This window comes from Aquarana catesbeiana, linkage group LG03 (assembly GCF_042186555.1).
Source record: "Aquarana catesbeiana isolate 2022-GZ linkage group LG03, ASM4218655v1, whole genome shotgun sequence".
Classification (NCBI taxonomy): Eukaryota; Metazoa; Chordata; class Amphibia; order Anura; family Ranidae; genus Aquarana; species Aquarana catesbeiana.
The window spans coordinates 719,671,909-719,694,760 of record NC_133326.1 but is presented as its reverse complement, the minus strand read 5'-3'; the positions used below and the strand labels follow the sequence as shown (position 1 = coordinate 719,694,760).

The window sequence follows — 22,852 nt, the reverse complement described above, 5'->3', positions numbered from 1 at the left end:
ACTCCATAATAATGGCCATGAGGGGAGGGGGCAACTCCATAATAATGGCCATGAGGGGAGGGGGCAACTCCATAATAATGGCCATGAGGGGAGGGGGCAACTCCATAACGATAGCCATGATTCTGGATTGGGATGTCCAACCAGCTGAGGTGTGATGGTCAGAGGTCCACAAAACGTTTGGCTATATAGAGTATCTGTTGGTGTTGGGTGAATCGATTAAGATTTCTTCAGCAAAAAAGGGCGGGAGCCGCCCAGTTTCCTCCACCTTCACACATTCCAGCCCCCATAGTGAAGAACATTGGGACACGTTTTATAAAGTTATGGAGGATGAGGAGCTCCTAGAGAACATTCCTGATCTAGGAGGACATTGTTCCGGGTCTGATGTTGGTAACTTTAAACATTAATGATGTTGATAACGGTGGGTGTGGTCACTGACTCTTTCTTTCCCTCGGTCAGGGAGGCGGACCGGAGTCTGAGACGATTGCCCCAACACCATGTGGACACAGGGATGGGTCTGGAGAGGTTAGTGACCATCCTTCAAGGGAAACGTTCCAACTACGCCACCGACCTGTTCACCCCAATTCTGGAGGAGATTGAGAGGGTGAGCATTGTGTGTGGGGGTGTCCCCGATGACTATACCCCTAGTGATGGTGTGACCATTGTTTGTGTGTTCCGGGTGAATATACCCCTCATGGTATTGAACCCCACATTGATAAAGGTGGGTTATTTTCACTATGCCCCCCCACCTCACCTACATTCCTTAAGGGGTAATGTTTTACATACAGGGATCTGTATCCACTGGGGAGAGACAGTACAGGAAATACAGGAGTGTACCTGAGGCTGCATGGAGACACCGGGGTCACAGAGGTACTCGGGGTGCAGTGGAGTTATAGGATGACACAGGATGATCTGGGGTCACTCTTTGGTATAGGATGCTCTTGGGTTTGAGGTGACACAGATGCTGCGGGGGGGGTGAGGTCACTGGGTGACACAATGCTCGGTGATTTAGAAAGCTTTGGGGTCATTGGTGACACAGGATTCACTGGAGATGATGGGGTCCTGTACTGTGCAAGACTTACCTGCACCCTCTGTTTCAGACACCTGAGTTCTAGTGTCCCTCCATGTCTCGTGACTCCTCCATGCAATCAAGTAATACCCCTCCAGACTCCTTTGCCCCCCCCAGCCCCAGGACCTAGTTCCCTAGAACCCTGCCTCTCAGTACCCATCCCCTCAGTACCCTACTTCTCAATACCCAACCCCCCAGTACTCAGTCTCCCAGTACCCTAATTTTCAGTACCCAGCCCCTCAGTACCCAGCCCCCCAGTACCCAACCTCTCAATACCCAACCCCTGGGCATTCTGTGTCACCCAATGACCTCACAGCACCCTGTGGCTTCCAATGACTCCAGAACATCTTGTACCATCCTGTGACTCCAATGTGCCCTGAATGCCTCTGTGACCTCGGTGTCTCCATGCAGCGTTGCGTTTGCCCCTGTATCTCCTATACAGTCTATGTCAGTGGATTTCAATCCTGGACGTGACACTTGCCTTGAGTACTATGAGACGACGAGGCTTTGGTTATATTTTTCAAATGCTGTACACACAGTCTAGACAACGTGGCATGTTCACCAATGCCAGAAGCCTGGCGGACAAGATGGGCGAACTAGAGATGCTGTTGAACATGGAAGATTTAGATTTTGTGGGAATTTCAGAGACTTGGTTCAACAGCTCTCATATAGTAGGTGAAGGTGAAAAAAGAGACAAGTCCAACCTATGTGTGTGATTATAGGTCAGTATTACATTGTATATCCCTGTATGTTGCGGGTGTTCAGGTGCTTATCTAATAGTTTTTTGAAACGATTGATGCCCCCCGCTGAGACCACCGCCTGTGGAAGGGAATTCCACATCCTTGTCGCTCTTACAGTAAAGAACCCTCTACATAGTTTCAGGTTAAACCTCTTTTCTTCTGATTTTAATGAGTGGCCATGAGTCTTGTTAAACTCCCTTCCGCGAAAAAGTTTTATCCCTTTTGTGGGGTCATATCAGTACAGTATTTGTATATTGAAATCATACCCCCTCTCAAGTGTCTCTTCTCCAGAGAGAATAAGTTCAGTGCTCGCAACCTTTCCTCATAACTAAGATCTTCCAGACCCTTTATTAGCTTTGTTGCCCTTCTTTGTACTTGTTCCATTTCCAGTACATCCTTCCTGAGGACTGGTGCCCAGAACTGGACAGCATACTCCAGGTGCGGCCGGACCAGAGTCTTGTAGAATGGGAGAATTATCGTTTTATCTCTGGAGTTGATCCCCTTTTTATTCTGTTTGCTTTGTTAGCAGCAGCTTGGAATTGCATGCCATTGCTGAGCCTATCATCTACTAGGACCCCCAGGTCCTTTTCCATCCTAGATTCCCCCAGAGGTTCTCCCCCCAGTGTATAGATTGCATTCATATTTTCCCTGTACATCTTTTAGGACAGCCACCATAGAGAAACCTTGGCTCCTCCCATTTCAGGAAAAGCTGCCTTACACTGCAAGATTTAAGCCTCACCATCCCGCCAAACAGCCGGGGAGGCTGAGACCGATTGTTTCCTGAGGGGGGGGGGGGGCGACCAGGGTCTCTCTCTCTCTCCCTCTCCCTCTCCCTCTCCCTCTCCCTCTCCCTCTCCCTCTCCCTGCAGTCTGGTAGGCTAGGGAGCCTGGAAGGTACCTGGGCGACTGCGTCTTGCGTGCCCCCAGCTTCTCTTGTGGAAGCAGAAAGTCTGGGGAGGTCTGCTTTCGACTGCCCAGGTGGAGGCGTTGCGGAAGTGCACAGAGGCCGCCCTGCACTTTGCAGCCAGCGTTGGACCTCCGGGAGCTGGGCCGGATGGCGGGTGATGTCAGTTCCAGGGTGGGCGGGCACTTCCGCCGGCCACGGAATCTGAAAGCGGGATCCTCCTACGCGTTGCGTCACAGGACAGGTGACTTTTTCAAGGATCCTTGAAAAAGTCACCTGTCCTGTGCCGCAACACGTAGGAGGAGCCAGTGACGAATACTGTCGAGGCTGGCTGTCAGCACGATAGCAGCGGTGTGAGGAGTCACGCAGTGAGCGGCTGTTTGTTTTCACTAAGTGCTTTAGCATCCAGAGATATGAGTGCATTCTTTGTTGTGCATTAGCCCTGTGCATCTTTTCATCATTGCGCAATGATATGTACTTTTTCTATTGCATGAATCAACTGACATCTGTAAGCGATTTAATAGCCCAAGCAACACCTCAGAGTGGTTTCAAAGATTTAAAACGCACCTGCACTATAAGTTGGAATTGGACATATATAATATCAACATTGGTATACGAATTGCAGGCATTTGGTTGTGTTATCATCATATAAATCGCAAGAGTTTGTTGTTTGCAGTTGTAGTATTAGCTTATGAGACCTGCTAGTGATACCCATCATTATCACTATCTAACACGTTTAGATAATTCACAGGTCACTAATTTTTGATTTGGTTGGATTTTTACAGTGGTGGAATTATTTATATTTTTACTTGTATTTTAATTTATAACATGTGATTTGGAGTCTGTATACACACACGGTATTTATTTTTGTTGGATTTCACACAGAGGAAACAATTTTTTGGGATTTGATATTTGTATTCATTATAGGATTTGTGCACTGATTGAAAGGTTAATTAGAGCGCATCATTAATGTTTTCACTATTCATTTAGAGTGTCTGACCACTTTAGAATGATTGCAGCTTAATTATTTGGTTATTTTTCAGTCACTATTCATTTAAAATTCTCATTTCAGCACTTTAGTAATCTATACATTTCAGCCAGTAGCCAATAGCTTCAGTCTCTTACTTGCTTCAGAGCATGCGTCGTTTTTGGTACGTCGGAACAGCATACAGACGAGCGGTTTTCCCGATTAGGAATTGGTTCCATCGGAAATATTTAGAACATGTTCCATTTCTAGGTCCGTCAGAATTTTGGAAAAAAAAAACTCTGATGAGGCATACACACAATCAGAATAGACGATGAAAAGCTTCCGTCTGACTTTTTCTGTCAGACATTCCGCTCGTGTGTACGCGGCATTAGGAAACTTAACATTAATAAATCACCAGGACCAGATGGCTTGCACCTGAGGGTACTTAGAGAACTCAGTCAAGTAATTGCCAGACCGTTGTTCCTAATTTTTACAGACAGTCTACTGACTGGAATGGTACCAGCTGATTGGAGAAAAGCCAATGTAGCACCAATATTTAAAAAGGGCCCAAAATATAGAAATTTCACTAGACACAAATTTATGTTTATTAAATATAGTGGAGGAACCAAATATTTCAAATCATACCCATATCGCAATGACGAGAGGCTTGTTTCAGGCATGAAAGCTAATAACTCAGAAATGGATATCTGTATACTCCCCCAACGGTCGAAGAATGGAGAACACAAATAAAAGAAACCATAATAAAGGAGGAATTTATTTATACACATAGAGGGAGCCGAGATAAATTTTATGATATCTGGAAAAGCTGGGTAGAGGCCTGGGACAATGAAAATAAAAGATGAATCAATATGGGAGAGGGACAATATTGGGAGAGGATGGGAGGACGGGGGGGGAGATACAGTAGGGGGAGGAAATCTTCTTTGTTGTTGGGTTTTTTTTTTTGCTTTTAGTTTTTTTTTTTTTTTTGGGGTGGGTGAATGCTAGAAGTAAGATTATGTATCTGGAATAAAATGTATGTATAATTGCTATGAAAAGAATAAAAAAAGTACTGAATAAAAAAAAAGGCCCAAAATACACCCCTTGGAATTACAGACCGATTAGCCTAATATCAATAGTATGTAAACTCTTGGAGGGGATGATAAGGGACTATATACAAGATTTTAGTAATAAGAATGATATCATTAGCAGTAATCAGCATGGATTCATGAAGAATCGTTCTTGCCAAACCAATCTATTAACCTTCTATGAGGAGGTGAGATGCCATCTAGATAAAGGAAGGCCCGTAGATGTGGTGTATCTGGATTTTGCAAAAGCATTTGACACAGTTCCCCATAAACGTTTACTGTACAAAATAAGGTGCGTTGGCATGGACCATAGGGTGAGTACATGGATTGAAAACTGGCTACAAGGGCGTGTTCAGAGGGTGGTGATAAATGGGGAGTTCTCAGAATGGTTAGGGGTGGGTAGTGGGGTTCCCCAGGGTTCTGTGCTGGGACCAATCCTGTTTAATTTGTTTATAAACTACCTGGAGGATGGGATAAACAGTTCAATCTCTGTATTTGCAGACGATACTAAGCTAAGCAGGGCAATAACTTCTCCGCAGGATGTGGAAACCTTGCAAAAAGACCTGAACAAATTAATGGGGTGGGCGACTACATGGCAAATGAGGCTCAATGCAGAAAAATGTAAAATAATGCATTTGGTTGGCAAAAATCTGAATGCAATCTATACACTGGGGGGAGAACCTCTGGGGGAATCTAGGATGGAAAAGGACCTGGGGGTCCTAGTAGATGATAGGCTCAGCAATGGCATGCAATGCCAAGCTGCTGCTAACAAAGCAAACAGAATATTGGCATTAAAAAGGGATCAACTCCAGAGATAAAATGATAATTCTCCCGCTCTACAAGACTCTGGTCTGGCCGCACCTGGAGTATGCTGTCCAGTTCTGGGCACCAGTCCTCAGGAAGGATGTACTGGAAATGGAGCGAGTACAAAGAAGGGCAACAAAGCTAATAAAGGGTCTGGAGGATCTTAGTTATGAGGAAAGGTTGCGAGCACTGAACTTATTCTCTCTGGAGAAGAGACGCTTGAGAGGGGATAAGATTTCAATTTACAAATACTGTACTGGTGGCCCCACAATAGGGATAAAACTTTTTCGCAGAAGAAAGTTTAATAAGACTCGTGGCCACTCATTACAATTAGAAGAAAAAAAGGTTTAACCTTAAACTACGTAGAGGGTTCTTTACTGTAAGAGCGGCAAGGATGTGGAATTCCCTTCCACAGGCGGTGGTCTCAGCGGGGAGCATTGATAGCTTCAAGAAACTATTAGATAATCACCTGAATGACCGCAACATACAGGGATATGTAATGAAATACTGACACATAATCACACACATAGGTTGGACTTGTCTTTTTTCAAACTCACCTACTATGTAACATCCAGTGACTTCACCCACCTCCATCAATGACAGGGAAAATCATTTTATGATAAAATTGGCCAACATATTACAACATATATGACCCGATTTATTCTTTATAAATGTCAGACATGTGATGTAGTGGAGGATGTGGGGTGACCTTTATGTCTGTGTGATTCCTGGGCAGGGCTCACAGGCCCCTCCCTATGGGGGGCGGCTGGGCAGAGAGGACACCAATCGCGTGGACATGGCTTACCGAGTGGTGGCGGATCACATCAGGACCCTCTCTGTGTGTATCGCTGACGGGGTGTACCCGGGCATGGCCGGAGCAGAGTGAGTACCCCAAATTATCAAAACTTTGTAAGTAAGTACACCCCTCACATTTTTGTGAATCTTTTCTTCTATCTTTTCATGTGACAACACTGAAGAAATGACACTTTGCTACAATGTAAAGTAGTGAGTGTACAGCTTGTATAACAGTGTAAATTTGCTGTCCCCTCAAAATAACTCAACGCACAGCCATTAATGTCTAAACCGCTGGCAACAAAAGTGAGTACACCCCTAAGTGAAAATGTCCAAATTGGGCCCAATTAGCCATTTTCCCTCCCCGGTGTCATGTGACTCATTAGTGTTACAAGGTCTCAGGTGTGAATGGGGAGCAGGTGTGTTAAATTTGGTGTTATCGCTCTCACTCTCTCATACTGGTCACTGGAAGTTCAACATGGCACCTCATGGCAAAGAACTCTCTGAGGATCTGAAAAAAACAATTGTTGCTCTACATAAAGATGGCCTAGGCTATAAGAAGATTGCCAAGACCCTGAAACTGAGCTGCAGCACGGTGGCCAAGACCATACAGCGGTATAACAGAACAGGTTCCACTCAGAACAGGCCTCGCCATGGTCCACCAAAGAAGTTGAGCTCACGTGCTCAGCGTCATATCCAGAGGTTGTCTTTGGGAAATAGACGTATGAGTGCTGCCACCATTGCTGCAGAGGTTGAAGGGGTGGGGGGTCAGCCTGTCAGTGCTCAGACCATACGCCGCACACTGCATCAAATTGGTCTGCATGGCTGTCGTCCCAGAAGGAAGCCTCTTCTAAAGGTGATGCACAAGAAAGTCCGCAAACAGTTTGCTGAAGACAAGCAGACTAAGGACATGGATTACTGGAACCATGTCCTGTGGTCTGATGAGACCAAGATAAACTTATTTGGTTCAGATGGTGACAAGCGTGTGTGGTGACAACCAGGTGAGGAGTACAAAGACAAGTGTGTCTTGTCTACAGTCAAGCATGGTGGTGGGAGTGTCATGGTCTGGGGCTGCATGAGTGCTGCCGGCACTGGGGGGCTGCAGATCATTGAGGGAACCATGAATGCCAACATGTACTGTGACATACTGAAGCAGAGCATGATCCCCTCCCTTCAGAGACTGGGCCGCAGGGCAGTATTCCAACATGATAAGGACCCCAAACACACTTCGAAGACCACCACTGCCTTGCTAAAGAAGCTGAGGGTAAAGGTGATGGACTGGCCAAGCACATCTCCAGACCTAAACCCTATTGATCATCTGTGGGACATCCTCAAATGGAAGGTGGAGGAGCACAAGGTCTCTAACATCCACCAGCTCCGTGATGTCATCATGGAGGAGTGGAGGAAGACTCCAGTGGTAACCTGTGAAGCTCTGGTGACCTCCATGCCCAAGAGGGTTAAGGCAGTGCTGGAAAATAATGGTGGCCACACAAAATATTGACACTTTGGGCCCAATTTGGACATTTTCACTTAGGGGTGTACTCACTTTTGTTGCCAGAGGTTTAGAAAATAATGGCTGTGTGTTGAGTTATTTTGAGGGGACAGCAAATTTACACTGTTACACAAGCTGTACACTCACTACTTTACATTGTAGCAAAGTGTCATTTCTTCAGTGTTGTCACATGAAAAGATAGAAGAAAATATTTACAAAAATGTGGCTGAGGGGTGTACTTACTTATGTCAGCTACTGTAGTAATAGATACAAACTAATCAATGTAATAATTGTATCTCTGTGATTGGATCAGGATATGATAATGGATACATTTGTATCACAATTGGTGAATTTGATCCTGTGATGAGAAGTAATGTCTGTGATCTAATGATCATGTGATACAGTGCCTTGAAAAAGTATTCATACCCCTTGAAATTTTCCACATTTTGTTATGTCACAACCAAAAACATAAATGTATTTTATTGGGATTTTATGTGATAGACCAACACAAATTGGCACATAATTGTGAAGTGGAAGGAAAATGATAAATGATACAAATAAATATGTGAAAAGTGGGGGGGAGTACATTTGTATAGCCCCCCCTCCCGAGTCAATACTTTGCAGAACCGCCTTTCTCTGCAATTACAGCTGCAAGTCTTTTTGGGGATGTCTCTACCAGCTTTGTACATCTAGAGAGGGAAATTTTTGCCCATTCTTCTTTGCAAAATATCTCAAGCTCTGTTAGATTCGATGCAGAGCGTCTGTGAACAGCAATTTTCAAGTCTTGTCACAGATTCTCAATGTGATTTAGGTCTGGACTGAGACTGGGCCATTCTAACACATGAATATGCTTTGATCTAGATCAGTGGTTCTCAACCCCTCTAGTGCCATGACCCCTTGATAAAATGTCCCAAGTTGTGGGGTCCCCAACAGTAAAATTTTATTTTCGTAGCGTGGGTTGTCAGCATGCAAGGCAAGACAAGTAATTTGCACCCCTAACCCACGGACATTTAGCACTCCCTGAGTCCCTTCCACTCGTACAGTATTAAAACCCCTTATGGTATGTTTTAGGATGTACCACTCTTTCTCTTTGTTCTCCTTTCTTTCCCTTTTATCTCTCTCTATCCTCATTTATTGCCCCCCCCCCCCCATCCCTCTCTCTAGCCACCTTTCTTGTTTTTTTTCTCTTATTCTTTCTCTCCCTTTTTCTTCCCTCTTTTCCTCTCCCTTCCATATATTCTCTATTTTTATTTCTTCTCTTACTCCTTGGTTGGGGGGTGAGGGGGTGGGATGAGTGGCAATGCTGGAAGGGAGTTGGGATGAGTGGCAATGCTGGTGGGGGGTGGGATGAGTGGCAATGCTGGTGGGGGGTGGGATCAGTGGCAATGCTGGTGGGGGGTGGGATCAGTGGCAGTGCTGGTGGGGGTGGGATCAGTGGCAGTGCTGGGGGAGGGATCAGTGGCAGTACTGGCAGGGTGGTGGGTTGAGTGGCAGTGCTGGTTTGTGGTGGGATCAGTGGCAGTACTGGAGGGGGGTGTGATCAGTGGCAGTGCTGGGGGAGGGATCAGTGGCAGTACTGGCAGGGTGGTAGGATGAGTGACAGTGCTGGTTTGGGGTGGGATCAGTGGCAGTGCTGGGGGAGGGATCAGTGGCAGTACTGGCAGGGTGGTAGGATGAGTGACAGTGCTGGTTTGGGGTGGGATCAGTGGCAGTGCTTGCAGGGTGGTGGGTTGAGTGGCAGTGCTGGTTTGTGGTGGGATCAGTGGCAGTGCTGGAGGGGGGTGGGATCAGTGGCAGTGCTGGGGGGGGGGGATCAGTGGCAGTACTGGCAGGGTGGTACGATGAGTGACAGTGCTGGTTTGGGGTGGGATCAGTGGCAGTGCTGCTTTGGGGTGGGATCAGTGGCAGTGCTGCTTTGGGGTGGGATCAGTGGCAGTGCTGCTTTGGGGTGGGATCAGTGGCAGTGCTGGTGGGGGGTGGGATGAGTGGCAGTGCTGGCAGGGAGTTGGGATGAGTGGCAGTGCTGGCAGGGAGTTGGGATCAGTGGCAGTGCTGGTTTGGGGTGGGATCAGTGGCAGTGCTGGTGGGGGGTGGGATCAGTGGCAGTGCTGGTTGGGGGGTGGGATCAGTGGCAGTTCCGGAGGGAGTTCTGATCAGCCAACTTAGGTGCTCTTGATCAAGGTCATCTGCTGATCTGAGAACTGTAGTGGGGACTTTTAATGGCAACTGTAATTACAGGTAGTGTTACTCACTGTGTCTCTGGCTTCACTGCGTCTCCGGCTTTGTGGTGTCTCGCAGCAGTGACACCTATGCTGAAATCAGGAGATTGGGTCTCCTCCAGCCCCTCCCACTTCACATTCCTCACCAGTCAGCTGACCTCTAGTCTCTAGTAAATCAAGTGTAGCACTAGTATACATGCTAATACAATATAGTGTATGTGCCGTATATGTGGTACATATGAAAAAGCAAATGTGGTGTGTAAAAATCAAACCTGACTGTGCTTAAACGCAAAAAGTGTAAGCATCAAACAAAAAACACAAGTCCACATAAATGTGAAGAAGAAAGCTCTTCCTGGGTGACACCCAGCCAATGGGGATAAGAAATGGGTTGTCTGTAGTCACTCTCATCAATACTTCAAAGGTAAGTAGATGAATACTCTTACCGACCAGGATGGACACGCATGTCATACGACAGTGGGTCAAAAGGGCTCAGGGTCCTATACGGTCTGGATCTGATGTTGTGTACAGGAAGAAGTTAGGCAAATCCGGTGCAGTTTCCTCGACTCCCGGTTCCTGGGTTCCACAGACAATCTGTAGTCCAAGAAGATGTCGCCCAAACACAGTTCCTCATTGGCTCCAAAAACCAAACATATGGAAAAAGAAAAGGAGGGACTCCAGATGGTGCAGGTCAAACCAGACGGTTTATTAAAATATGTCATACGTTGACAATGACACAATAAAAAGTGATCACAAAAAAAGTATAAAAAGAGAGATAAAAGCAATGTGTGGTACAGTAAATGCTGGCCTGATGCGTGGACGGCCATGTCTTGGTAGGTTTGCAGTTGTGCCATACTCTTTCCATTTTCGGATGATGGATTGAACAGAGTTCCTTGAGATGTTCAAAGCTTGGGAGATATTTTTCTGTTTTCAATGTGTTTATTGAGTTTTGCAATGAAGAAACATAAGGAAACCATACAGACAATAGCTCAAAACTAGGGCCGACATGGCCGATCAGGGAGGACCTATGCCAGTAGGTTATACGGTTAACAGTATATGCTTGAAGCAAACGGAATGTGATTTGTCGTATGTACCTCAATACATGAACATAAAACAACCCTGTAGGGAAATTGCAAAATAATCACCTCAGTCTAGGGAACGAAATACGATGGGGGGGGGGGGGGGACCAGGGAAAGTGGTGTAGCCAACCCTAAACCTCAACAGCCCCAGTGAGCCCCGCAGGCTACCCTAAAGGGATCACACTGTAGCCTACACGGCTCACCTGGGGCCAAATAGGTGTCCCAAATCGACCCCCCTCCCCCTCAAAGCAGGGGTGTGATAAATCAAGCCTCCCCTGACTCCCTAAAGAGCTTCTATTGCGTGTGCTGGGGTAGAAATCCCCCCCCCCCCCCCCATGAAGATCTGCAGTGATGTATCAAAGTAGTTCTTTGAGTAGTTGCATGTCTTGCCTGTCTGCCACTAGAGGGTGTCAAAGAACATACCTGGTGTTGCTTACCATGCTTTCCAGTGTAAAGGCTCAGTGTCAGCAGATCTATAGATCAGTTCACTCCCTCCGCTTCAGGCTCTGCCACAATTTAGGAAGGGGGGATCCCTCGCTGTCTACAACAAAAAGTTAGACAACTTTGTTTCAAGGACAAGGGACCCTCTTGCATGCGGGATGGATGCGTTAGTAATCCCTTGGGATCAAATTTCACTGATCTATGCGTTCCCTTCGGTTCAGCTTCTACCATGACTTCTTCGCAGGGTCAAGGAGGAAAGGAAGCCAGTGGTCCTTATATCCCCGGCATGGCCCAGAAGACCCTGGTATACAGAGATCATGAGAATGGCAGTAGGGGACCCATGGGTTCTTCCGCTGAGTCCAGACCTGCTCTCGCAGGATCCGGTGTTCCATCCTTCCTTACAAAGTCTAAATTTGACCGCTTGGCAGTTGAGGCCTACATCTTAAAGAGCCGGGGGGTCTCAGGTTCAGTCCTCTCCACTCTGGTTAATGCTAGGAAGTCGGCCTCCGGGCTCATTTATTACAGAATCTGGAAGGCATATGTTTCCTGGTGTGAATCCAAGAGTTGGCACCCTCGGAAATGCATCATTGGTAGAATCCTTGCCTTTCTATAGTTGTGGATGGAAATTAAGCTGGCCTTGAGTACCATCAAGGGTCAGGTCTCTCGGCCTTATCAGTGTTTTTTCAAAGGCCGCTTGCTTCGTATTCCTTGGTCCGGGCCTTTATTCAAGGGGTGATGCGCTTGAATCCACAAGTTAAATCTCCCTTGTGCCCGTGGGATTTGAATTTAGTTTTGTCTGTTTTTACAAAGGCAGCCTTTTGAACTAATACATAACATTCCCTTGGGCCTTTTGACAAGGAAATTGTTTTTTTCTGGTTGCTATATCCTAGAAGGGTATAAGAATTGGCAGCTTTTTCTTGTAAAGAGTCATATTTTTTTTATCCACAGAAACAGAGTGGTGTTGCGTCCCCACCCAACCTTTCTGCCTAAAGTGGTGTCAGGGTTCCATCTGAATCAGGATGTTACCCTGCCTTCCTTTTTTTCCAGAACCGCATTCCGCGGAAGAAAAATTATTACACTCTTTCGATGTAGTGAGAGCAATCAAGGTTTACCTTAAAGCAACGGCTCAGATACGGAAAACTGATGTTTTGTTTGTGCTGCTAGAAGGCCCCAGGAAGGGCCAGGCAACGTCGAAATCTACCATCTCTAAGTGGATTAGACAAGTTATTTCCAGGCTTATGGTTTGAAAAGGAAGGTTCCTCCTTTTCATGTGAGAGCGCACTCTACCAGAGCAGTAAGTGCTTCATGGGCGGTGCATCACCAAGCCTCCATGGCTGAGATCTGCAAGGCGGCAACATGGTCATCGGTCCATACAATCACTAGATTCTATCAGGTGGATGTGAGAGGGCATGAGGATGCCGCTTTTGGGCGCAGTGTGCTGCAGGCAGCAGTATGGATCCTAATGTCCGATGGCAGTCTGCCTTGATCTGTGTCTCCCTCCCCTCAGTGACATTGCTTTGGGACATCCCACATAGTTATTACTATGGCTGCTCTGTGTCCCGTGATTTACGAAAAAGAAAATAGGATTTTTATAATGGCTTACCTGTAAAATCCTTTTCCTGGAGTACATCACGGGACACAGAGGTCCCACCCCTCTTTCTAGTATACACATGTATTGCTTTGCTAGAAAAACTGAGGTACTCCCTGTATGGGAGGGGTTATATAGAGGGGGACTTCCTGTCTTGGGTGTGACAGTGTCCAATCACCTGAAGGTGGAAGATAACCCATTTAGTTATTATTATGGCTCTGTGTTCCGTGATGTACTCCAAGAAAAGGATTTTACAGGTAAGCTGTTATAAAAAACCCTATTTTCCTTCCCCTCCACAATTATGAGCCACTTTGTGTTGGTCTATCACATAAAATCCCAATAAAAGACATTTACGTTTTTGGTTGTAACATGACAAAATGTGGGAAATGTCAAGGGGTATGAATACTTTTTCAAGGCACTGTATAACTATCCTGTGATGTAACGATCCAGTGGTGTAATTATCCTGTGATGTAATGCTCCTGTGGTGAGAAGTAAAACGACATTCCATCTCCCCGTCCAGGCTCGTACTGCGTCACATCCTGCGCCGAGCTGTCCGCTTCTCTTCTGAGATCCTCCGAGCCCCCCCTGGATTCCTGTCCACCTTGGTGCCCAGCGTTGTGGAGATCCTGGTGAGTGCGGTGTTATCCATTCCTTACTACATTTTAGGGTTGTCAATAGGGTGGAGACTGAGCTCCTTGCACAGATGGAAAGGGCTACAAGGGCTGGGACGGTGATAATAATGGGGGATGGTAACTACCCGGAAAGTGACTGGAGTAATGGCACAGCTGGGACATTTAAAGGGCTAAAATTTATAAACCTATTACAAGACAATTTTATGGTCCAGTTTATTGAGGCCCCGACTAGGAATGATGCTCTGTTGAACCTCTCAAACCATGCAGAGCTTATTACCAATATTCATATAAAAGAACATCTAGGTAGCAGTGACCATAACATGATTTCATTTGATGTTAGCTGTAAGCAACAAACACATACGGGAAAGATAAAAACAATTTAAGAGAGCAAATTTTCCAAGGATGAGGGCTGCTCTCCAGGACTGGGAGGGAATATTGGCATCGATAAACACAGAACAGGAATGGGAATTCTTCATAAAGACTGTATGTAAACTCACTGCAAAGTATATTCTCATGGACAATACGTTTTAAAAGGCTAACAAATAAAACCTATGTGGCTCACGGCCAAAATTAAAAAAAAATTATAAATAATAAGACAAGAGCTTTTAAAAAATATAAAAATGAAGGAACACTATCATCGTTTAAATGCTACAAAGAATATAAAAGAATATGTAAAAAGGAAATCAAGGACGCAAAAAGTCAAAACGAACGACAGATTGCAAATGATAGTAGGACAAACCCCCAAAAATTCTTCAAATATATTAATAGTAAAAAGGTCAGGTCTGAGCATGTAGGCCCTTTACACAATAATCTGGAGGGGGTGACTGGGGACAAAGAGAAGGCAAATTTAGAAAATACTTTCTTCATTTTTGTGTATAAAAAGGAGCATGAGGGAGCTTGTGTCCATAATGGATCCACAATGGCTCAAAAGTGATATGGTCCACAAATATTTAGACAGAATAAAGGTGGATAAAGCACCTGGACCAGATGGCATCCACCCACGGATCCTAAAAGAATTGAGCTCTGTCATTTCAAGGCCATTGTATCTAATTTTTGGGGACTCGTTAATTACTGGAATGGTACCACTGGATTGGCGCAGGGTCAATGTGCCCATATTTAAAAATGGAACAAAGTCTTTACCAAGTAACTATAGACCTGTTAGTGTAACTTCTATAGTCGGGAAGATACTGGAGAGTTTAATAAAAGACCACATAGATGAGTTCTTGCTGGAAAAAAATATTCTAAGCAACAGACAGCATGGATTCATTAAAGACAGAAGTTGTCAGATAAATCTGATTTCTTTTTATGAGGAGGTAAGTAAAACCTTGGACAGAGGGGTGGCTGTGGACGTGGTATACTTGGACAGAGGGATGGTTGTGGATGTGGTATACTTGGACAGAGGGGTGACTGTTTATGATGTGGTATACTTGGACAGAGGGGTGGATGTGGTATACTTGGACAGAGGGGTGGTTGTGGATGTGTTGTTATACTTGGACAGAGGGGTGGCTGTGGATGTGTTGTTATACTTGGACAGAGGGGTGGCTGTGGATGTGGTATACTTGGACAGAGGGGTGGTTGTGGATGTGTTGTTATACTTGGACAGAGGGGTGGCTGTGGACATGATATACTTGGATGGAGGGGTGGCTATGGACATGGTATACTTGGACAGAGGGGTGGCTGTGGATGTGTTATACTAGAAGACAGTTCCCCACACGTGGCTATTGTGTAAGGTAAAATCTACAGGTTTGGCAAGATCAGTTTGTAAATTAATAGAAAACGGGCTAAAAGACAGAATTCAGAGAGAAGTGGTTAATGATTCTTACTCTGAATGGTCTAAGGTTATCAGTGGGGTACCCCAAGGTTCAGTGTTATTAGTGGGGTACCCTAAGGTCCATTGTTATTAGTGGGGTACCCCAAGGTTCAGTGTTATTAGTGGGACACCCTAAGGTTCAGTGTTATTAGTGGGATACCCCAAGGTTCAGTGTTATTAGTGGGGGTACCCCAAGGTTCAGTGTTGGGACACTTACTTTGTGTGTGTGTGTATATATATATATATATATATATATATATATATATATATATATATATTATGATGTGGGATCTGGGATTTCAGTCTTTGCAGATGACACCAGGCTATGCAGTGGAATAACGTCCTTACAGGATGTCTCCAACTTACAAGCCAACCTCAATGCTCTGTCTCATTAGGCAACTATGTGGCAAATGAAGTTTAATGTGGATAAATATAAAGTTCTGCACTTGGGGGATAAGAATATATATCATACATACTAGGGGGGAGTCAATGGTGGAGTAGGGTCTGGGGGTTCTGGTAGATCATAAGCTCAATAATAGCATGCAGGAAGAGAAGATCAAAAGGGAGATATGATCTCCATGTATAAATACATAAGGGGTCCATATAGTGAACTTGGTGTTCAGTTATTCACTTTAAGGTTATCACAGAGGACAAGGGGCCGTTCTTTACATCTGGAGGAAAAAAAATTTCATCTCCAAATACGGAAAGGTTTCTGCATAGTAAGAGCTGTGAAAATGTGGAATAGACTCCCTCCAGGGGTGGATCTGGTCGGCTCTGTAGATTGCTATAAGTAAGACCTGGATTATTTCCTAAATGTACAGAATATAACTAGGTACTGTGTTAGAATCTAATATTTATCAATTAACGAATGAATGGATAAAATTGTTTCAGAATAATTGAGTTGTGTGAATATATATATATATATATATATATATATATATATATATATATATATATATATATATATATATATATATATATATATATGTATGTATAATTTCTTCTATGTATGGAAAACGTGAAATTATATAAGATTTTTATACTTGTGAAAGTATATGCTGTTATAAGCATTTCTTGGGAGAGCTCACATATGGCAATAATTGGTTGGTTTCTTTCACCTCCCCCATCTGTGAAAAGGATGGATTCACATACTTTAAGATGTACAAGTTCAATGTGTTAGTTAAGAGATAAGTCCTTTTATATTACAATATTTCTTGATTAGGATATTAATAAGAACATTGAGTTTTTAAATGAATATAATATACATACTGATATATGTAGTATTTGATTTAGAAGTTAAAGGAAACTTATATAAATTAAATGGTTTTACATATAGCTCCTCTTGGCCCACACTTCAGGAATGTCAAAGTTTAGTGACTGAATAACCCCCACCCTTGCGAGAATGGTGGGAGGAAAGATATGTCTCAGGAAAGCCTGCGATTTTCTGTAGGACTACAAGTCAATCAAGAACTGTAATGACACCTCGAGTATGAAAGGGGTTAAAGCCGTTTAGGACATTCCATTTCCGAACACAAAGGCAGCTACCGAACACTCCGATCAGCTGAACAAGAACCCATACCAATAATTCTCCCCCCCCCCCCCCCCAAATACGAGACGAGGCTCTGTCTTGAGGGTCAAACAGGAATTAATTTTTATTGAAACAAATACAGTCTTATATACAGTAAAAGGAGGAGGTGTATACCTAGTGCTCAAATTACTCTGAAAATACGCCTGTGACCAGGCCTAAGTATTATGAGCTCATTAACTAATTCCTTGAAGCAGCCTGGTCATTGTTATGATAAATCAGGATCAGACTTGTCACCGAGCTTCACACAGTAGATGGTACATTATCATACGTTTAAACACAGGACTCCTTCTCACAATAGCAGGAGCTAATTACAATTAACAATACAAACAGTGATCCCCCCCTCCTCAGCCTAGTAGGCAACAAACTATAGTATGAGTAGACTGTCTGGCTCCTACCCAGTTCTAGAGGCCAATGTGATCAGTTCTCACAATTAACATGTTGAGTTCAGAATCAAACAAACCAAGAATAGTCTTTACATATATTCTGGGAGATATTGTGGATAAATATTACTGTCCCCTTTTAAGTAATCCAAAATATATTTTCTCATTCACCCCATGCCAGGGTGGCACAGGATGACTTAGACATAAGAGGTGCATGGGGAGCTGAAACAAGGGTATCCCATACTTTCCAAGGGATTCTGGGTTCCACTGGCCCTCCCATCACCAGAACCTTTAACCAAGCCTTTTTAGGAAGGAGGGGGCAGATTTTAGGAGAAGGTGGGGGCTGAATTTAGGAGTAAAAAGCTAGTAACAGAGTTTTGGGAGACACTCACGCACACCAGGAGGAGTTTGCTGCCACATCTACACACAGACACACATCTGATTCAATCTTCATCTTAAGAATATTATACATTATTAATGACATTCTATACTTTGATATTGTTCTTGTAATATTTTGCTATTTTTATTATTAAATCAATTTTTGAGTTTTTACACAAGAACTGAACAGACTTTCTTGGATCTTTCCTCATCAATATGAATTATTGAAATATTGATATTATTACTGTAAAAACGAGAATTCAACATACTGACATTTATGGGTAAAGTTGATCCAGGGAATATCTGATTTCCTCTCGAGCCTCTCTTCTCATAAATCCAATTAATAAGCGTCTCTATAATTTCCAACACCATCGATCCAAAAATGGTGGTCGATCGATTTCTAAGATGTTCCTCAGCAGAGTCACAGTCACCAGGATAGAGAAGGCACATACACATATAAAGGAAGTGGAAGGCTCCATAGTGTAGTAATTCCACAAATAGTTTTATTAGCACACAAAAATAACTTACAGTTTTTAAGTTGTAAACAATCAGCGTTAGAAGCATAGGAACTTCCGGTCTCGGCCGTGACTGGAACTGACGTCACCCTGCTCTCTTCTGATGCGTTGCGTCACTGTGCACGTGACTTTTTCAAAGGGTATTATACCCTTTTGAAAAAAGTCACGTGAACAGTGAGGCAACGCGTCACTGGATTTATGAGGTGAGAGGCTAGGGCAAACAGTGTGGCACACAGTGGATGGTGGAGATTTTCTGGATATTGCCACTCTACACTTTATCTATGATGAACTATATTTGCACATTGTGGATTCACTAAAAATATCTGGATACATTTTTTTGCACTCTATATGGGACTATATAATTTTATATTTTTTGGATGAATTGGTAACACATTTTTTGGTGTATATATATTTTTTTATTTAATTTTTTTATATTGTTGTACACAGTGGATGGTGGAGTTTTTTTGGATATTGGCACTTTATTTGGGATGAACTGTATTTGCACGCTGTGGATTCACTAAAATAATTGGACTATCTTTTTTCCGGTTTTTGTTTATATTTCTGTTAAACTGTATTACTTCTCTGGACTATTATTTTTTGCACATTTATTTCACCGAGTGTTAATTGCACATTGGATTTTTTATAAATTTGCATTTTTTTGCACTTTGCAGTATTTCCACTAGCTGTATCACTTTGATTAGCTTTTTATTCGTAATTTTATTAATATTTATGCAGTAAGCGCCACATTTTCTTGATTATCATTCTGTAATGTGGGGTGTGTTTTCTCTACTAATGTGGGGCATATTCTGTAATAATGTGGGGTGTGTTCTCTAATAATGGGGGGCGTGTTCTCTAATAATTGGTGGTGTGTTCTGTAGTAATGTGGGGCGTGTTCTCTAGTAATTGGGGTGTGTTCTCTAGTAACAGGGGTGTTCTCTGTGTTTTGCAGGGCGATGCATATCCTGAACTGCACAGGGAGAAGTCACAGGTAAGTCACTATAATGAGATATTGATTTTAATAGGGAGCGTCCACCTTCCCAGAATGCTCTGCACACCATGGCTCAGTGTTCTTATTGTAAATGGTTCTGTTCAGCCTGTCAGTTTCCCCCACCCCCAGGAAACAGATCACCCCCAGTATAAATGGGAGAGGTATGCAAGTGATCAACTCTACTCTGTCCCTCAGAACAGCCAATCAATATACAGCGCCTCAGTGCCCATTCCCTCTCTACCCAGCCCATCAGTGCCCAGCCCCTCCATACCCATCCTTGAAATATCCAGCCCATCAGTGCCCAATCCCTCAGTATCCAGAGCCTTACTGCCCAATCCCTCAGTATCCAGCCCTTCAGTAACTGGCACATCACTGCCCATTTCTTCTGTTCCCAGTACCCTGGTACCCAGCCCCTCTGTACCCAGCCCCTCAGTACCGTCTCCTAGCACTCAGCCCCTCAGTGCCCAGCCTCATGGTACCCAGCCTCTCAGTACCCAGCCCTTCAGCACCTAGCACATCGCTGCCCATTCCTTCCGTACCCAGGCTCTTGGTCCCCTGCCTCTCAGTTCTCAGACCCTCAGTTCTCAGCCCACCCATACCCAGTCTCCTGGTACCCTGCCCCTCAGTTCCCAGTCTCCTGGTACCCAGCCCCTCAGTTCCCATTCTCCTGGAATTCAGCCCCTCTGTACCCAGCCTCATGGTACTCAGCTCTTCAGTCCCTCAGTTCTCAGCTCTTCAGTCCCTCGGTTCTCAGCTCTTCAGTCCCTCGGTTCTCAGCTCTTCAGTCCCTCGGTTCTCAGCTCTTCAGTCCCTCAGTTCTCAGCTCTTCAGTCCCTCAGTTCTCAGCTCTTCAGTCCCTCAATTCTCAGCTCTTCAATCCCTCAATTCTCAGCTCTTCAATCCCTCAATTCTCAGCTCTTCAGTCCCTCAATTCTCAGCTCTTCAGTCCCTCAATTCTCAGCTCTTCAGTCCCTCAATTCTCAGCTCTTCAGTCCCTCAGTTCTCAGCTCTTCAGTTCTCAGCTCCTCAGTCCTTCAGTTCTCAGCCCCTCCATACCCATCTCCTGGTACCCGGCTCCTTAGTACCGTCTCCTGGCACCCAGCCCCTCAGTACACAGCCTCATGGTACCCAGCCCCTCAGTACCCAGCCCATCCATACCCGGTCTCCTGGTACCCAGCCCCTCAGTACACAGCCTCATGGTACGCAGCCCCTCAGTTCTCAGCCCCTCAGTTCTCAGCCACCCCACACCCAGTGTCCTGGTACCCAGCCCCTCAGTTCCCATTCTCCTGTTCCCAGCCCCTCAGTACCCAGTCTCCTGGTACCAAGCCCCTCAGTACCCCGCCTCTCGGTTCCCTAGCACTTCGGTACCCAGCACCTCAGTACCCAGCCCATACATACCCAGTCTCCTGGTACCCAACCCCTTAGTACCCAGACTTAGTACACAGCCCCTCAGTACCCAGACTCTTAGTACACAGCCCCTCAGTACCCTGCCTCTCAGTTCCCTAGCACTTCGGTACCCAGCACCTCAGTACCCAGCCCATACATACCCAGTCTCCTGGTACCCAGCCCCTCAGTACACAGCCTCATGGTTCTCAGGCCCTTAGTTCTCAGCCGCTCAGTTCTCAGCCCCCCATACCCAGTGCCCTGGTACCCTGCCCCTCAGTACCCAGCCCCTCAGTTTCCAGTCTCCTGTTCCCAGCCCCTCAGTTTCCAGTCTCCTGTTCCCAGCCCCTCAGTACCCAGTCTCCTGGTACCCAGCCGCTCAGTACCCAGACTTAGTACCCAGCCGCTCAGTACCCAGACTCTTAGTACCCAGCCCCTCAGTACCCAGACTCTTAGTACCCAGCCCCTCAGTACTCCGCCTCTCGGTTCCCTAGCACTTCGGTACTTAGCACCTCAGTACCCAGCCCCTTAGTACCCAGCCTCTACAAATATGAGAGAATTTGATGTCTTATAATGAACAATGTTCCAAGCATTCTGTGCTATCTACCATCATTCTTGGCTTTTATTTATTTTTTTCATCACTGGGGGCTCAGCAGACCTCTAGGTTTTTTACTCACCCCATTCTCTGGTGGATGGAAACTAGAGAAAGCTCCCCATCCCCCTCCATGTCTGTTTCCTCCTGAACAGGGAGAGGGAATCTCCGAGACTGGACATGGTAGATCTATTGGTCTACATCCTCCTTTGCTATAAATGTCTGCTGAACGTTAGCACACCAAATGTACCCAATCAGGGGAGGGTCTAGCCGCTCTTCGTGGGTGGACTGACAACTGCTCATTATATAAAAGAATACATCCTCAGTATCCCTTTTAGATGTGCATGTGCCTCCCTGCTGGCTACTGGGTTCTACAGATTTTAGCTGTGCATTTTGCTGATCAGTTCCCTGATTACACAGAGCATAACCGAGTAATCAGCAGATTGCACAGATAACATCAGCAACCAATCGCCAGCATGCACTTCTAAAGGGATGTTGGGGATGTGTTCTTTCATGGGAACAGAAGTACAGTGCCTGACACCAGCCCTAAAGGTCACACCAACACATGACAAAGGGCAAAAATGATTGATAGCAGAGAATTCTAATAACTGTAAGAGGTTGGCCAATATCCGGTATGGATCAGGAGGAGATTGGATTGATGAGAGGATTTGTGCTGGAGTACCTGAGCTTGCTAATCCTTGTTAGTGGACCACAGAGCTGCTCCTCTTTTTGCAGTGACATCGAGAGGTTTTGTTTTGATATACCGGAGCTAGCTAATCCTCATGGGCGGGCCATTGAGCTGCTCCCCTCCCTGCGGTGACACCCAGAGGCTGTGTGTTGAATTGCAGGAGCTAACTGATCCTTGTGGGTAGGCCACAGAGCTGTTTCGCTCTCTTTCCATTAACATCCATAAGCTGTGTGCTGAAGTACCTGAGATAGCTGATCCTCATGGGTGGGCTACAGAACTGCTGCTCTCTCTGCAGTGACACCCAGAAGCTGTGTGTTGGAATACCTAAGCTAGCTGATCCTCATGGGTGGGTCACATAGCTGATTATCACTATGCAGTGACATTCAGAGACTATGTGCTGAAGTGCCTGAGCTAGCTTCCTCATGGGTGGGCCATAGAGCTGCTCCCTTCTCTGCAGTGACACCCAGAGGCTGTGTGCTGAAGTACCTGAGCTAGCTGTTCCTCATGGGCGGGCCATAGTTGCTCCCTTCTCTGCAGTGACACCCAGAGGCTGTATGCTGAAGTACCTGAGCTAGGTGCTAAGTAATGGACAGATTTATTTCATTTCAGATTATGAGAATCCTGGATGAGAATGAAGAGGCATTTTTAACTTCCCTCCAGCGTGGGCGCCGCATCATAGAGCGCACTCTACAGCAGGAAGGTGCCGGTAAAATATTTCCCAGTA

At 45.1% G+C, this 22,852-nt stretch overlaps 1 protein-coding gene across 1 annotated transcript in view; it reads left to right on the top strand.

Annotated features, from left to right (window-relative positions):
• Positions 1 to 22,852, top strand: part of AARS2 (alanyl-tRNA synthetase 2, mitochondrial) — a 45,471-nt gene that overhangs the window by 10,245 nt on the left and 12,374 nt on the right. Inside the window, exons 5-9 of the mRNA XM_073623235.1 lie at positions 457 to 601; positions 6,303 to 6,448; positions 13,695 to 13,803; positions 19,427 to 19,465; positions 22,738 to 22,849. Of these exons, the coding sequence (XP_073479336.1) occupies positions 457 to 601; positions 6,303 to 6,448; positions 13,695 to 13,803; positions 19,427 to 19,465; positions 22,738 to 22,849 (551 nt within the window). The remainder of the gene's footprint in view (positions 1 to 456; positions 602 to 6,302; positions 6,449 to 13,694; positions 13,804 to 19,426; positions 19,466 to 22,737; positions 22,850 to 22,852) is intronic.